Genomic DNA, 17,241 nt, shown 5'->3' on the forward strand with positions numbered 1-17,241 from the left:
TATTTGATTTCTAAACTACAAACCTAACGATTGTGTAACTATAAGGTTTCAACTATTGCACGTTTTAGTATTTGATCCCCAAGCACTAAATAGGGTCACCAAAACCTAGCCAAGTTTCTTTCCTCTAATGGTTAGGACCATCTTTCCTTGAGGAAGAAATAGGTGTGATTCCCGTATGATATAAGTTAATTGCTTACTAGCTTGGGGAGGGTAGAAAAAGGTCCCTAACCCCTTCATTAGAGAGTTGAACAAGGTCCTTGGGACCCATAAAAGTCTTCATAAAACACATTTTCAGAGTCTAACAAGTAGCATCTTGGTAATAACAAAAACATAGCGCAAATATTAATCTTTGAATGGATGAAGAAGTAACGTCATTTGTATCAGAGGTAATAAAATATATTAATCATTGTATGGATGAAGAAGTAACGTCATTTGTATCAGACGTAATAAAATCACTTTGCCTGGTTCAATAATCCTTCTATCCTTATGTTTATCAATCATCCTCTTAACCCTTGTATTGTTCAATCATCCTTTTAACCCTTGTGTTGTTCAATCATGCTTCTCTAAATATTTCTGTTTCACGTTTGTAGGAACATCTAAATTTTATTTATTATTTCCTTTCTAGGGGATTTGTTTTATGCACGTCATCTCTCAAGAATTTGTATACATCTTCTCTAAGGGATTTGTATACAGCCTATAGGGGATTTGTATACATGCTTAGAACTTGTCATTATCAAGCCAATTAACATTCGAATACTCAATATTTCAGATGCTAAATATTACCTAGTTGGTTTACATGTCAATGTCAGTTATAGAAAGGGATATGGGAATGAAAATATTATTGCCCCATAGCAACGTATACATAATTTTTCCATCAACTGTACCGAAAAACTTAAAACTACACGGAAATTTCTTCCTAAGACACTATATTAGTAAACTGCCGCATCTTTCCACACTCTTACACAAATACAAGTAGAGGAGATTCAAATGGATCATGGCTTATAAAACAAGGAAATAGAGAAACAAAACAAAACACAATTTGAATCGATAAGAGTCCCTAAGATAGCTTCACTTCAACATCTACACCTGCAGGTATATCCAGCTGCATGAGAGAATCGATGGTACCGGCATTCGGATTTTCAAGCTCAATGAGACGCTGATGTGTCCGGATTTCAAAATGCTCCCTCGAATCTTTGTTCACATGGGGAGACCTCAACACACAATACACCCTTCTCTTGGTCGGTAGGCGTACTGGACCCATCATCTTTGTTTGTGTGCTACTTGCCGCATCTGAGATGAGTTTTGTTGCTTCCTCAATTTGTGGTACCCAAAACGACCTCAGCTTTATGCGGATCTTCTGCTTCGGGAGCACCTGCATATTTAATAAATATAGCTTCCTTTGTTTTATATTGACTCATCATGAGATGAATTGCATTTCAGAATCTCAAGGTCATTACGGGATTGTTAAAAGCATTACAGAAAAAAAAACATGAAAGGCTCTCAAGGAATTGTTGTGATTTCCAAACTCTACATTTGCATCAATGAGTGACTGATTAGTGATTACTACCTAGTACACATTATATTATCATCAAATCATTATGGAGGAATGTACTACACTTGAGGTTTTAATCTCAAGTAACATTAAAAATTTGCATTTTATTTTCAATGCTGAGTCATCATACTAACCAAGGGAGGAGCTTCCGATGTAGTTGCCCTCACTGAAATCACCCCAAATGGCACATGTACTTTTAATGGAAGGTGTGAAACTTTCGATGTATTTGATGCTCGCAAGCCATTGAAGGATGCGAACCTCTCCAAATTCTAGAAAACAAAGTAGGAGGAACATAAAGTGTAATTACAAATTCACACTTTACAGATTCAGGTATTAAGTTTATAAATAGTTACAAGCAGGATATTAAGTTTATACATAATGTGAAATGCAAGAACTCATATGGATTCTCACAAAAACATAAAAGAGAGAGAGTGAGATCCATGCAACTGGTTCAAATACCAAAACCATATTTATGCAAAATTGATCCAAGCTCAATGCTTTCCACAGGCTTGTCCCTGTCCCATAGATCATATTTGATCTTCCATAAATGGAAATAATTTCTCTACACACGAGTTTGGCGTGGCCTATGTCCCTAGATAAGCATAAAATGTCTCCACCATGCATTGTCTAGACAGACAGCTCTGGGCTGATGTATAAATGGCTAACTACCAGCTTTTAGTTTAAAATGGTTCCTTGGTTCTATTGATTCGCTCCATTCTAGTAGTGGTAACTAATTATTGGATTGTGCGATTTCCATTTCCTCCTTTATTCTACCATTCACCCATTCTAGTAATGATAGCTACTCACTTGTGCATTGGCTCCTTGATTCTACTTATTAGTTCCATTCTAGTACTGGTAAATACCCACTTCTGCACTTTCTATTGGCTCCTTCACTTTATCCATTTCCTTCATTTGCATAGTAGTGATTTGATTGTTGTATACTGCTGTACAATCTGAAATATGGAATAAATATGGATGTTTTTAGACATATGATATTGTCTAAACCTCTGCCTCTGACCAATCAATGTTCCAGCGGTTGGGATATTATTGGTTGATTAAATAACTTAATCTCTACAAATTCTACATTGTTAGTCAGCATAAGTTCTCTACTTTGTTTATTGGTGTCATTAGAACTCTAATTTGCTAATTGATATTGCTTTAATCGATCTTAATCCTAGCATATGCCCAATAGGTGGAGCTATTATTAGCATCATTTGGCTCAATCTAAACATATAAGCCATCACATATAGCAAATCTGACCAAACTCAATATAGAATTCCACCAAAACAAACATTCATACCGCAAGATTTCAGAAAAATGTTCTAACAAAATGTCATGAACATTTGGTTTCAAGATGGATCAACAGCGGCTAGTCAGTTACAGGGGAGGGGCTTAAAGAAGTCTAGGGTTATAATTCACAGTCTATTTTCAATACAGATATTGAAAAAAAAAGTTATTTCTTCTTCTTCGGATTTACATTCTACTGCTTTCTGTTTTTCTTCTTCCACTAATTTGTGTTTCTTTTCTTATTCTATATTGTGAGATTTTCTTCTGCCTTTATATATGTGGTTTCATTCCTCCTCTTTCACATTGTGTATTTTACTCCTCTTATTCAAAAGAGAGTCTTTCTTATACTACATTGTGTGATCAATTTTTCTTCTTTCTTTTACTTTAAGATTATCTTATTTCTTCTTCTTCTCTATCCTCTTCCGTAAAATTTTCTTCCTCTCCGCCATCTTCTTCTCTACATATCTCTGTTTCTTCATCATCATCATCATCATCTTTTCTTCGTCACATAGGAATCTTTCTAAATGTTTATTTTTGTCCATCATCTTCTCCTTTACGTATTTCTGTTTCTTCATCTTTACATAGAAACCTGGTGAAAGTTCTGAGTAAACAGAAACGGCGAAGCAAGCAGAAAGGGAGAGAGAATCAAACCTGGTGGGGAGGAAGAGAGGAAGGAGAAGGAGAAGGTCGAACGCCTCCTAACAGGAACAAGGACGAGGATGCAAGGGCAGCCATGGCTTCTCTCTGTCCACTCCACCAGGATACGGCTTCGGCTTCGGCTTCGGCTTCGGGTGAGAGAGAAAGAAAGAAACCTTATCGTCAGCACTGACCGCCCAAAGGTCTCACTGCTGCTTTGGCTTCACACTTCACACTTCACACTTCACACACGCTCGTGACTAACTGCTACCAAATATTAAAGAGGGCAAGTGAGGGAATCACGGAGAGGGACGGACGGTGCAGGTCGCACCACTGATGGCGCGTTCGATCTCCACCATCCAAGATGGATAAAAAGCTAACAATGTCTGTGAAAAGGAGCCCGACTCTGCGAAAGGGAGTCCGACTCTGTAGCAACAAACATCAAAACCTCCACAAAATTGTAAGTGTACAACAAATATTTGCTATGAAACTGATCATAAAATTTCTCAAAAAAACCTAAAGATTCAAATAACAAGTCTTACATAAAATATTAAAATGTCAAATGTTGACAACCCTAAAATGAAATATGAATATACACGTTACATATTAAGATTATGGCTCATGTCGGGATGATTGCAAAATGCAACTACAATTTTTACAACATGTAACATTTGAGTCCCTTGAAGTCAAGGTCAAGCCATCGTAACGCAAACACCGAACCTTCTCATGGTCAACCAATGGCAATCTCCTCCTAGCCCGACTAGCACCTCTTTGTAGTTTTCCAGAGTAGGATTTGGAAGTGTTTGGGGAGCTGCCAATAAGTTCTTGCGAGATGTCTATTGTTGCACTTCTTTTGGCACCGATTTGTTGGTTGCGACTTATTGATCTACCATCTTCTTCATTGATTGTTTTTGGTGCACCAACGCGATACACCTTCTCAGCCACATCTTCCAATGTTTGTATACCTTCGACAATAGTTGCACGGTCGAAGGTTCCTAACCCTTGCTCGAGACATTGAAGTGCTTTCACGATCTTTTGTATTTTGGACTTGAATGATTCAATCTCGGATGTTGTGGGGTTTGTCTCCTCTACTTGCTCTACCTCTGCCTCCACTTCTATTTCTGTATTATAGTCCATTCGCATTTGGGTCGCGTGATCTATAAAAGGCAATGAGCCACATAAATGTGGCATATGCCTCTCAATAATCATTAGGATACCGAGTAAATGCTTACATTTACTCACAATGTCTTGGCAATCATAATATGAGCATTAGAGTGAGACATTATACCATAGAGTGGGAGTCGTCATGCTCAAGATTCTAAACCAATATCGGGCCTCGTCGACAATTTCAATTGTCGAAGTATTGTCGACATACCTTTCCAATATTCTCTCCGCTTCTTTAAGTCGGAACCTTTGATCCCTACAATTCGCACGGGGTGCAAACCGACCACTCTCACATATTTCTTGTCATTGCTTGTACCACTCTACCAAACTGATTAAGACATGCAGAAGGTCAGTAATTGATCGGTTTATTCTTCCCCTCAAGGCAGTATACTTGATAAACTGCCAATGTCTTTCCACAATATTGGTAGTGTCAACGTGTCCGTAGTTGAACACTCTACCAAACTTGGGCTAGAGTTTCCTCCACACACATGTCAAACCACACCATCCTCCTTCTATATATTGCCAAACACCAGGCTTGTCCGCATATTCTACCTTTAACTCCTCACACATTGCATTGAATGATGATTCAGTAATGCATTGCATTAGTTGGCACATTCGTTGATAAAGATGGCTTCTCTCATTTGCACTTACCTTTGGCAACAAGTTGTCCACCCATGACTTTTTGGTGTGAAACTGACACAACAAAAGTCAACAATGTGTTTGGGACCGTTGCCCATTTACAACAATCCAAGATTGACGGTTTGTTGCAACCACATTAGTTATGGCATTATATGATGTCCAACATTTATCGATCACTATCGCATTTGGCCTCACCGTGGGCATCCTTGCGAATATGACTCTCAAACAAGTTTCTAATGCCACTTGCTCATGGTTTGATCCCTTATCAGAACTACAAAGCATGTACCATAATGGGATCCCAATTCCCATGGCATTGGGGGCAACTGCTGCATATAATGGTAGCCCGAATTGGTTTGTTTTAAATGTCGAGTCGATTGCCCAAGAGTTGTTTAGGGTCAACCGCTCACACATTTCCAACATCCATTGATCTTGAAGTATCAAGATAAATGGTTGTATGGCGCGGGAGATCCTGGTTCACCAGGCAAGTAGGGTTGAACATGAGCCACTTTCCCAAGATCTCGGAGTGCATAGGCATCTTGCATCATCAAAGCCCAATCAACCTTAGTCATGGCACTCCCGATTTTTAACCTATTTGCCATGTTATGGACCTCCTTTGGTATCATAAAGAACCGATAGGTAACAAGCTCTAATGGACTAGCCTTGGACTTATGATATGCTTCCTTACACATGCTCATTCGTGCCACATGCCTTGCACACCCAACATCAAATAGGTCATCTTTGCAACAACTTATGACATTGGGGTGTACTGGCAAATGGTACACATCCGACCTACTACATGGTACATGACCACTATGAGGTCCATATATTGAAATGGTAAGTGTCTCAATGTCAACATCGTCATTGATTCTAACGTCCACATGGAATGTGCACCCACATGGGGGTGTGCACCTGCGTCGTCGAGTGGAATTAGACGCAAGTCGAGATGTCCCATCACGATGGCAACTATACCTAGTCACGCACATACCCTTCTTGACTCCTTTCCTTAAACGTGTGTGGTACTTGGTTTGCAAATCTGTGAGCGCATCATCTAATTGGTGGGTTTCTACCTTGATCACTTCTATGGGTAGGGTCTTGTTATATTTGGCCATGCTTGATCCCAAACCTTCTATCGAGTCGACCTTCGATACCGTTTGGCAACCACAACTTGTAATGAGTGCTTTCACGTACTCCGGTGGGATGCCATAATCACGTACATCAGTCGCATAAACTAGCTTTAACTCTTTAAGAGTCTTTGAAAACGTGTGATGGGATGTGTCACCATGTGACACTAATACTACTTCCCTCCATTTCTCGACGTATAAGACTTCAAGATTAGGTGATGCTTTAAGGTAAATTGCACTCTCATTCCCGAGTATGAGACAACTCTTCATGAGCTTGCGCCTCCATGCATGAAGTGAAAGAGGTGCTCCTCTTGCGACATCACGTAATGCTACCAATGTTACCTTAACTTGTCCCAATAAATCTTTAATCATCAAATTATACGTACCTCTTGAAAATACAAAATACCTGGGGGAACAATACATGAAGGGATCTGACCGCCTCATCCTCACGATCGGAATCTGATGACTCAAAAGGATCCTCCAATTCGTCCTCGGATGCATTGGATGACCATGACGTATCCTCCAATTCATCTTCCGACATGGCGAAGACACCATGATGCATTGTGCTCTCCATAGCAAATACAATATGATCAAGAATGCTAGTGATTGAGGTGAATGAAGTGAATGAAATCAAAGGAATTCAAGCGAATGAAATCAAATGAATTCAAGTGAATGAATTCAAATAATTCACATGAATGGAGTAGATTAACGATCGAGAATGAGAGTGAATGATATGAGTGCGAGTGATTAATAGACTGTTAAGGAAGGGAATGGGTTAATTGGGAATGATGGGAAGACTCTTAGTGCATGCTACTGAATTTGGTGAATTAATTTACTGTAATCGTTAATATGATTGTTGAGACGCCATCATTACACGTAGTTGGGCACTTCCCTATTACTATGTCGGGCTCCCTTTTTAATGACTATTAATGAGTCGGGCTCCACATTAATCAGTCGGGCTCCCTTTTTTAATGAACATGAATGAGTTGGGCTCCACATTAATCAGTCGGGCTCCCTTTTTTAATGAGTGGGGCTCCCTTTTTTAATGAACATTGAGTCTTGTTATGTCTTTGAAGAAGATTGACATTGAGTCTTGTTATGTCTTTTGTATTGTTTACAACAAGGACCGAAGCACTCTTTCTATATACTTACTCTTTCTACAACAACATTCTTTGTTTACAACACTTTTTCTATATACTTACTCTTTCTTGGCCTTTCTCAAAAACCATTGCCTTGACTACTTGTCAATAAGCTATTAGTTTTATTCTTTTGACACCCAAAACATACAACCAAATATACAACCAAAATGAGATTCAAATATTGATTTGATATTACAAAATGATTTTCAGATAGAGTCCACATTGAGTCATATACAACCAAAAATGAGATTCAAATATTGATTTGATATTACAAAAAAATTTAAAGCTCTTGTTTGGAGGTAAAACTCATTGCACATCCTTCAATATCACAATAGTAGGCTCCAAATTCCTCCTTTGCATCTTCAACAGTTAGTTTCTTGTCCCTCCTTCGATGTGGTTTATGGGCTCTCCATATATCATCCAATATTGTATTATTATAATTTCCACCTATGTTTAGGATATTATCTTCATCCACCTTCATAATCTTTGCAGCATTTCTTGTTCGTAGCCTGGTGTTGGGTCCTTCAAGAAAGAAACCTGCAAGAAGTCATGAAGTTCACAATGAACGTTTTTTGTTCTATAAATAATATATAATTTGCCATATATGTTCAAAGAACTAAACATCACAAGAGTGTACCTGCATAATCAAAGAGCTGGTCATCTGAATCACACTTAACTTGTGCACGCTTGGATGTAGTCTTCTTTCAAATAATAAGACTCACAACCAGAATGTACATCAAATTGAGTCATATACAACCAAAATGAGATTCAAATAATAAGACTCCCAACCAGAATGTACATCAAATTGAGTCATATACAACCAGAATGAGATTCAAATAATATGACTCACAACCAGAATGTACATCAAATGGAGTCATATACAACCAAAATGAGATTCAACTATTTACCATATATTACAAAAAAGTTGGCAATCCACATGAGATAGTAAATCGAGATCATATGTTTGATGTTACAAAGTACAACATGTTAGTGATTAAAATAACCCTATGCCCAGAGTCCTTCGTGTCCATTTTGCCATGATTTTTCGAAGGAGCTACACGTCTTCGAATCCAAACCATTGCTCCTTACCCTACACCACAAGATGCCATCAACCTAAGCCCAAATTCAATTCTCATAAATTCAATTCTCATAAATACTTGTTAGGAAACAGGTCTCTTCGGATGGGAAGTGAGTTGTACCCAGCAACGGAAGACCCGGTGAGAACCGGATGAGTTGTACCCGGCAACGAAAGACCCGGTGAGAACCGGATGAGGACTACCCGACTACGGAAGACCCGGTGAGAACCGGATGAGGAGTACCCGGCAAGAGCCGGATGACGAAGGCCCGGTGAGAAGTGCTCACCGGATGAAGGGACATATTTGTAAATATATTTCTGAGAGTCCATCGGGACTATATTTGTAAATAGCTGAAAAGTCATATTAGTATAAATATGACTTAGGGCAAACAGAGAATGTAGAGTGTAATGTTGTTGTCATTCTTGTTGACGCAAGATTAGAGTGCCACAGTGTAGAGAGAGAGAGAGAGAGAGAGAGAGAGAGAGAGAGAGAGAGAGAAAGACACGAAGAGGTCGTTGCCTCTGTTGTAACCGCCACCTGTGGCGAAGACAGTGAACAAGAGGTCATTGCCTATGTGTTCATCTTTTGTATATTGTTACATAGTGATAGTTAGCAGTCAGTGGATTGCCGTGGTTTTTCCCGTGTTTGGGTTTTCCACGTAAACATCCTGTGTACTCTTCTCTCCATCGTGTCGTGCATTCATTCCCCTTTTTTTTTTCTGTGTTTTGATTCTAAGCTCGGTTGTAGCCGAGCGTTGTTCATCGGGAGCGTGTAGCTCCTGACAAAGTGGTATCAGAGCGAAACAACACAGAAAATGGACGATTCGTTGGGAGGCATGTCCAAGCTCACCGGCTCCAACTATTCGGTGTGGAAGTCGAAGATGAGGGACATGCTCGTGGTTAAAGATCTTTGGTTGCCGGTTCAGTTCAGGGACAAGAGACCGGACAAAATCGACGCCACGATATGGGAGGTGATGCACATGAAGACAACGGCGTATGTACGGTGTTTCATCACCATGAGTCTATACAACAACTTCAATGAAGAGAGCAAGGCTCATGAGCTCTGGGAGAAGATCGGCATTATGTTTCAAAACAAAAATGTTGTTAATCAGGTTTTGGTATTTCGAAAGCTAGTAAGACTCCGGTACCAAGATGGCTCCAGCATGGTGGAGCACATGAATGCCTTCCAGGGGCTGATCCACCAGGAAACATCATTGGAAGTACCTCTTGCCGATGAGGTACTAGCACTACTCCTGCTCGGTTCCCTCCCAGATAGCTGGGAGATGTTGGTTGTCACCTTGGGCAATGCCGGGCCGGAAGGGAAACGGTTATCCCTAGCAAGAGTGAAGTCGAGCTTGCTAGATGAGGAGGTGCGTCGGAAAGATAAGGATACGAGCTCCGACTCCAAAGCGCTCCTTACCGAATCGGAATGCGGAAGACAAAGAAACCGTAGTCCCCAAAACCGGGAAAAGTTGGGGACACGGTCAAAGTCAAGGGGGAGGCCTACTTGCTTCTATTGCGGCAAGCCGGGACACTTTCAGAAGAACTGTCGGCACTTCCGAAAGGACAAGGAAACCGATGGTACCGATTCGAAGCGGACACAGGACCGAAACGGTAAAGACCGGAGGGGGTTGGACCGGAAGGGAACAACGGCAATTGAGGCAAGTGAAGAAGAGTTGATGCTCATCACCGAGGAGAGTGAGATAAACCTTGTCGGCGACGAGATGACCTGGGTGGTCGACTCCGGAGCGTCGTTCCACCTTACCCCGGACCGGAAATGCTTCTCATCCTACTCAGCCGGTGATCATGGCTGTGTCCGGATGGGGAATGAAGGTACATGCCAAATTGTCGGCATAGGAGACGTGTGGCTGACAACACCAACCAGATGCAAGATGCTGATGAAGGATGTCCAACACGTTCCGGAGGTTCGTTTGAACCTGATATCAGCCGGTCGGCTAGATGATGAAGGCTACACGGGTAGCATCCGGAACGGTGTTATGAAGTTCACCAAAGGGAGCCTGATTGTGGCTCGGGCCCAGAAGGTAAACACATTGTACTTGATGAATGCCCGGTTAGGTCCGGAGGAAGTGAACGTGGCATCCGACACTGCCGGTGAGCTGTGGCACAAAAGGCTGTGTCACATGAGCGAGAAGGGGATGAAGAGGCTTGCAGATGACAACCTCATTCTAGTGAAGAATGTGGACTTGGAGAAGTGCACTGATTGTCTGGCCGGTAAACAAAACCGGACCTCCTTCCGACCGAGGCCACCGATGAGACGTAATGCACCACTGGAGTTGGTGCATACTGATGTATGTCAAGTGGACACGAAATCACATGAATGATCGCAGTACTTCGTGATGTTCATAGATGACCACAGCCGGAAGCTGTGGGCCACACCGTTGAAGACAAAGGATGAAGTGCTATCCGTCTTCAAAGAGCTCCACGCGAGAGTGGAAAGAGAAACCGGCCGGAAGCTGAAGGCGGTTCGAGCAGATAACGAAGGTGAATACCGGGGGCAGTTCGAGGAGTACTGTCGCTCGAAGGGAATCCGGCTCGAATTTACCGTGCCGAAGACGCCGGAACTAAATGGGCTGGCCGAGAGGATGAACCGGACCATAATGGAGAGGGTCCGGAGTATGCTGGCGCATGCAAAACTACCCAAGAAGTTTTGGGCTAAGGCACTATTGATGGCGACATATGTGATAAACAGATCACCCTCAGTACCCTTGGATGGAGACACGCCACAGAGAGTCTGGACCGGTAAGGAAGTGTCCTACCGGAATCTGAAGGTATTCGGGTGTCTCGCGTACGTGCATGTAGCTAAGGACCATAGAGGAAAGTTAGATCCAAAGACCCGACCATGCATATTCCTCGGTTACGGCGACGATGAGTTCGGCTACCGAGTGTGGGACCCGGTCGACAAGAAGGTATTCCGGAGTCGAGATATTATCTTCATGGAGGACAAGATGCTCGCCGACTGGGAGTCAGAGAAGAAGATAATGAACTCCGAGTCGACTGGTAAGGATCGATTCTACGATGAGCAGACCCAACCAGCAAGAGATCGGTTAGCACTCGAGGAACCAGCCGGTTACAGTGAGGATACCGAACCGGCAGAAGAAGAAGTAGAGGAAGCTGAAACCGGAACCGGCCAAGACCCCGAATCGGATTCGGATGAAGAGCAAATGGAGGAGCCGGTTATCGAAGCCCAAAGACGGAGATATCCTCTCAGAGAGAGAAGGGCCCCCCGGAGATTTTCGGATGAAGAGCATGTGCTACTGACCGATGAGGGGGAGCCAGAAAGCTTCGAGGAAGCTAAAAGTGATGCCCATAGCCACAAATGGTTAAGTTCCATGCAGGATGAGATGGATTCCCTGCACGAGAACCATACGTATGAATTGGTGGAGTTGTCGAAAGGAAAGAGGGCACTCCAAAACAAGTGGGTGTACAAGTTGAAACCGGAAGATGCCGGCAACCCCCCGAGATACAAAGCCAGGATCGTGGTGAAGGGGTTCCAGCAGAAGAAGGGCGTGGACTTCGACGAGATATTTGCCCCGGTAGTAAAGATGACCTCCATCCAGACGGTGCTGAGTATAGCGGCAAGCATGGACCTCGAGGTAGACCAGCTGGACGTGAAGACGACATTCCTTCACGGTGACCTCGAAGAGGAGATCTACATGCAGCAACCGGAAGGATTCGTGGAGAAAGGGAAGGAGCACCTGGTATGCCGGTTGAAGAAGAGCCTGTACGGACTGAAGCAGGCTCCCCGACAATGGTACCGGAAGTTTGACTCCTTCATGACCGATCAAGGGTACCACAAGACACAGGCTGATCACTATGTGTTTGTGAAGAAGTTCGAAGGAGGCGACTTCCTGATACTCTTTTTGTACGTGGACGACATGTTGATCGTCGGACGGGACCAAGCCAGAATACGAATGCTGAAGAAGGCTCTCAACTGAACCTTCGCGATGAAAGACTTGGGTCCGGCAAGACAGATGTTGGGGATGCATATCATCCGGAACTGGCCAACGAAGCAACTGTGGCTATCACAAGAGAAGTACGTGACAAAGGTGCTTCAACGGTTCAACATGTCAGATGCGAAACCGGTCGGATTGACACTTCCGGCAAACTGCAGGTTATCCGGTAAGCAAAGCCCGAAGATGAAATCAGAGAAGGCTAATATGATGAAGGTTCCATATGCCTCTGCCATCGGGAGCTTAATGTACGCAATGGTGTGTACCCGACCGCATATAGGATACGCAGTCAGAGTGGTGAGCCGGTTTATGAGCAATCCCGGCAAGGAGCACTGGAACGCGGTCAAATGGATACTCCGGTACTTGAAGGGCGCTTCAAACATGTGTCTCTGAATTGGCTCTAGTAAACCTCAACTTGATGGTTTTACCGGTTCGGACCTGTCGGCTGATGTGGATACCGGCCAGTCTACATCCGGGTATGTAATGACATATGCAGGGGGAGCTATTTCGTGGCAGTCGAGGCTGCAGAAGACGGTTGCACTGTCAACCACGGAGGCGGAGTACATGGCGGCTGTGGAAGCCAGTAAGGAAATATTATGGATGAAGGACTTCATCGGAGAGCTCGGTATCCGGCAAGATGAATACCGGCTCTATTGCGACAGTCAAAGTGCCATCCACCTTGCTAAGAATGCGGCCTACCATTCCCGAACGAAGCATATCCAACGAAGGTATCACTGGATCCGGGAAAGAGTAGATGACCAGGAGTTCGCGCTGACGAAGATCCACACGGCCGAGAACGGGTCAGATATGCTGACCAAAGTACTGATACTCGACAAGCTGGATGCATGCCGGAAGCGGATCGGACTAGTAAGACATCCCATGCCGGAGTGAAGGGGGAATTTGTTAGGAAATAGGTCCCTCCGGATGGGAAGTGAGAAGAACAGTGTTGATGAGCAAAACGGCCTCGGCCGAAACCGGATGTGGAGTACCCGACAACGGAAGACCCAATGAGAACCGGATGTGGTGTACCCAGCAACGGAAGACCCAATGAGAACCGGATGTGGAGTACCCGGCAACGGAAGACCCGGTGAGAACCGGATGACGAGTGCCCAGCAAGAGCCGGATGATGTAGGCCCGGTGAGGAGTGCTCACCGGATGAAGGGACATATTCGTAAATATGTTTCTGAGAGTCCATCAGGGCTATATTTGTAAATAGCCGAAAAGTCATATTAGTATAAATATGACTTAGGGCAAACTTAGTATTGCGTGTTGTCATTCTTGTTGGTGCAAGATTAGAGCGCGTAACTGTGTACAGAGAGAGTGAGAGAGAGGAAGAGGTCGTTGCCTTTGTTGTAACCGCCGCCTGTGGCGAAGATAGCAAGCTCGAGGTCGTTGCTTCGGTGCTTTACTATTGTACATTCTAATATAGTGTTAGTTTGTAGTCTGTGGGCTGTCGTGGTTTTTCCCTAGTTTGGGTTTTCCACGTTAACATCCTGTGTACTCTTCTCTTCACTGTGTCGTGCGTTCATTACCCGTTTTCTGTGTTTGATTCTAGGCTCGGTTTTGGCCGAGCGTTGTTCATCGGGAGCATGTATTCCTGTCATGATTGGCGTGATCTGTTGTACTTTAGCTCTGGATCCAAAAAATGCTTTATTGATCGTTGTCTTTCGTAGTGGCTGAAGAATGACGTGGTTGTACTCCTCATGGAGGTCGATTGCTCTTCTTCTTCTATCTTTAGCCCCCGAGGCAGTACTACACGGATGCCATGTGCCTTTTGTAAGTGAGCCTCCATGTCAGCTTTTTTGCGAAACCATTGTACCTCTTTTCTACATGAATCTCCAACGATACATGTGCGACATTTGATACCTGTCGAGTCTCTTCCCGCCTTGAAGAGGGACATGGGGTCCACTACAACAATGGTGTGACATTTGCATTAGAAAAACCCAATATATACTTACTTCAATAATGATTATAAGAATGTACATCAACTCACCATTTACACTGATATCTTCAACACCTGGCCCCACATCATGTATGGGGTTCGTATCCATGTTCGAGTCTTCAGTAATGATGTTTTCAGCATCCATATTGTTGGATTTGGGGCACCTAGCACCCTTTCTTACAAAAACCCTAAACCATCATTCAAGTTAGCACACAAACATCACTATTTATACACAATATAAAGTTGAGAAATGATTCATGCCATACCTCCCTTCATAGGGTATTGTTTCACCCCAATCCGCATCAAAGTCTATGAAGGTCTTGGACCAACTAGCCATTTGTACAAAACACATGCCATCTTCAAAAACCACCAATGGATCTAAGATCATATTTGGACATCATATTTGAAGCAATCATGAGACATATACACAAGTTGTCTATGTTCTCACAAATGTACTGCCACACATTTTTTTGTGGATGTACACTCCATTGGGTATTTGAGCCTTATACGCATCGTAGGCACAACGGAAACATGATTAAACCCCATTTATAAGATTGAATATGTTGATCTTATATATTGACACTTGTTTACCTAGAACCAATATACATTTTTTGTTACACATAATATGGGTTTCATGTGTTCATGGCTTGTAATAAATGTGCATATTCTTATGTTATGCTTGATTTTCACTTTTACATAAATGCCTTTAACGTTTCCTTAGTAATTGGTAGAGTCCAAAACATCACCATATGTTTGTCTTTAAATTCAAGAATACTTGAGTCTATCTTATTGTTTCTACACAATACATTAGTGTTAAGGATTTTGGAATGGACAAAAATTGTTAATGATTTCAAAAAATAGATCAATCTTAACCAATTCTAACATATCAATGTCAATAATTTAAAATTCATGAATGCTACTTGTAGTTTTTATTTTAGTTTTTGTAATATATATACATAGAGAGCACATTCTAAATTAAGGGAGATAGCCATAATATTGATACGTTTTAAATCATAGTCATAGTTCATGAGTCCATGACAAATAGTTGGTCTTCATGGAGAATCCTAATTTCATTTAGCAAGAATTTATCATTTATCATTTACAATACTATAATGGACACAACGTTTTACTTCCAACTTAAAACATACTTACGTAGACTTACATAGCACACAACTTTTTTTAGTAAGGCATTCATTACATTACTATTATTTGGGGAGAAAAAACGCGAAGAATGTATACAAGATTTGAGATTTGACCTTCAAATGTGGGCATAAAAAAGCCCAATAATGCATGAATCACATGGGCAAATTCAAGCATTCAAATGTTGGCATTTATGTAGATGGGCAAATTCAAGCATTGTTAATTTAAACATTAACTAATTCAAATTTTGGGTTATAAAATGTTTATATTTTTTTGTAACATACATTCCCTTGAGAAAAAGTATTATTTTTGGGGAATTGTTTCTTTGAAGAATAAAGACCTATTTCTTCTATTGTAGGGTAGAAACCTAATATGGATGATGATTGCTTGAATACACATAGACAAGTATTATTTTTATTCCATGTCTACTCAAAATCATGGCTGATTGCTTGAAGACACAATAGAAGGAATAAAACCATATTAGGTTCAAGAAATCATCCATATTAGGTTGATGGTTTTTATGACATGGAATAAGCCCTAAACCTAATAGAAGGAATAAAAACCTAATAGAAGGAATATGATACCTAATAAAAACCTAAACCTAATAGAAGGAATATGATACCTACCTCTGGACTGCAGGTGCTCACGGACAACAGGTGTTGTGCCTCACTGAAGATGTCTGCAATAGGTGCTCACAGACAGCAGGTGGTGCGCCTCGCTCAAAAACCCTCAACCCTCAACATCACGCTTCTTGTTTGCAAACAGGAAAAAAATGACAAAAAAAAAGGCTTTTTATACTTCCCTCAAACTAATGAGAAGGGCTCCCTTTCCCAAAGTGGTGCCCTTCTTTAATGAGACGGGCTCCCTGTTTAATTGGCACGCTTTTTCGTGCCTTTTCCACAGCCACATAGGATGGTGCAGATCGCACGCGCCCTCAGCTAGCGACCTGCACCGTCCCTCTCCGCGATTCCCTCACTTGCCCTCTTTAATATTTGGTAGTAGTTAGACACCACGCTTCACACACACATCCGTATGTATGCATATACATACATACATACCTATAGGCTATACATATATGTATACACTATAAATTATAAGGGAAAAGTACTAGGATACCCCTAGAAGTTCGTCTATTTACCAGAATGCCCCTGGAAGTTCCAAATTTACCAAATTACCCCTATGTCCAAAAAATTACACTTTATAAAGTAATTATACACTCAAATCTTTGATACATAGGGCTAGTTCGGGTCCATTTCTTCCATCTTTGGTAAATAGAACTTGTAGATTTGAGTGTATAATTACTTTATAAAGTGTAATTTTTTGGACATAGGGGTAGTTTGGTAAATTTGGAACTTCCAGGGGCATTTTGGTAAATAGACGAACTTCCAAGGGTATCCTGGTACTTTTCCCAAATTATAAATTCTAATACATCATACAATACATTCATTCTATACAGTACATACATATTTGTATATGTACATACATATCTCCTCCGTATACACCACACTCTTCAAGGTCGTCATGGCTTCAAATCCTTCCTCTCCCACCTTATGTTACCTCTATCAACATTTCATG

The 17,241-nt window shown here is 41.9% G+C and overlaps 1 protein-coding gene across 1 annotated transcript; it reads right to left on the bottom strand.

Annotated features, from left to right (window-relative positions):
• Positions 1 to 822: 822 nt before the first annotated feature.
• On the bottom strand, positions 823 to 3,625 carry LOC147869145 (uncharacterized). Its single transcript, XM_087326779.1, has 3 exons — positions 3,491 to 3,625; positions 1,687 to 1,821; positions 823 to 1,372 (listed from the first exon to the last, which is right to left on the bottom strand). The coding sequence occupies exons 1-3, from the start codon at positions 3,572 to 3,574 to the stop codon at positions 1,058 to 1,060; spliced, it is 534 nt and encodes a 177-aa protein (XP_087182905.1). The 5' UTR covers positions 3,575 to 3,625; the 3' UTR covers positions 823 to 1,057.
• Positions 3,626 to 17,241: the final 13,616 nt, after the last annotated feature.

Source organism: Azolla caroliniana, unplaced genomic scaffold, assembly GCF_043228905.1.
Source record: "Azolla caroliniana isolate FFs.n. ecotype wild unplaced genomic scaffold, voAzoCaro1.0.p SCAF_1, whole genome shotgun sequence".
Lineage (NCBI taxonomy): Eukaryota > Viridiplantae > Streptophyta > Polypodiopsida > Salviniales > Salviniaceae > Azolla > Azolla caroliniana.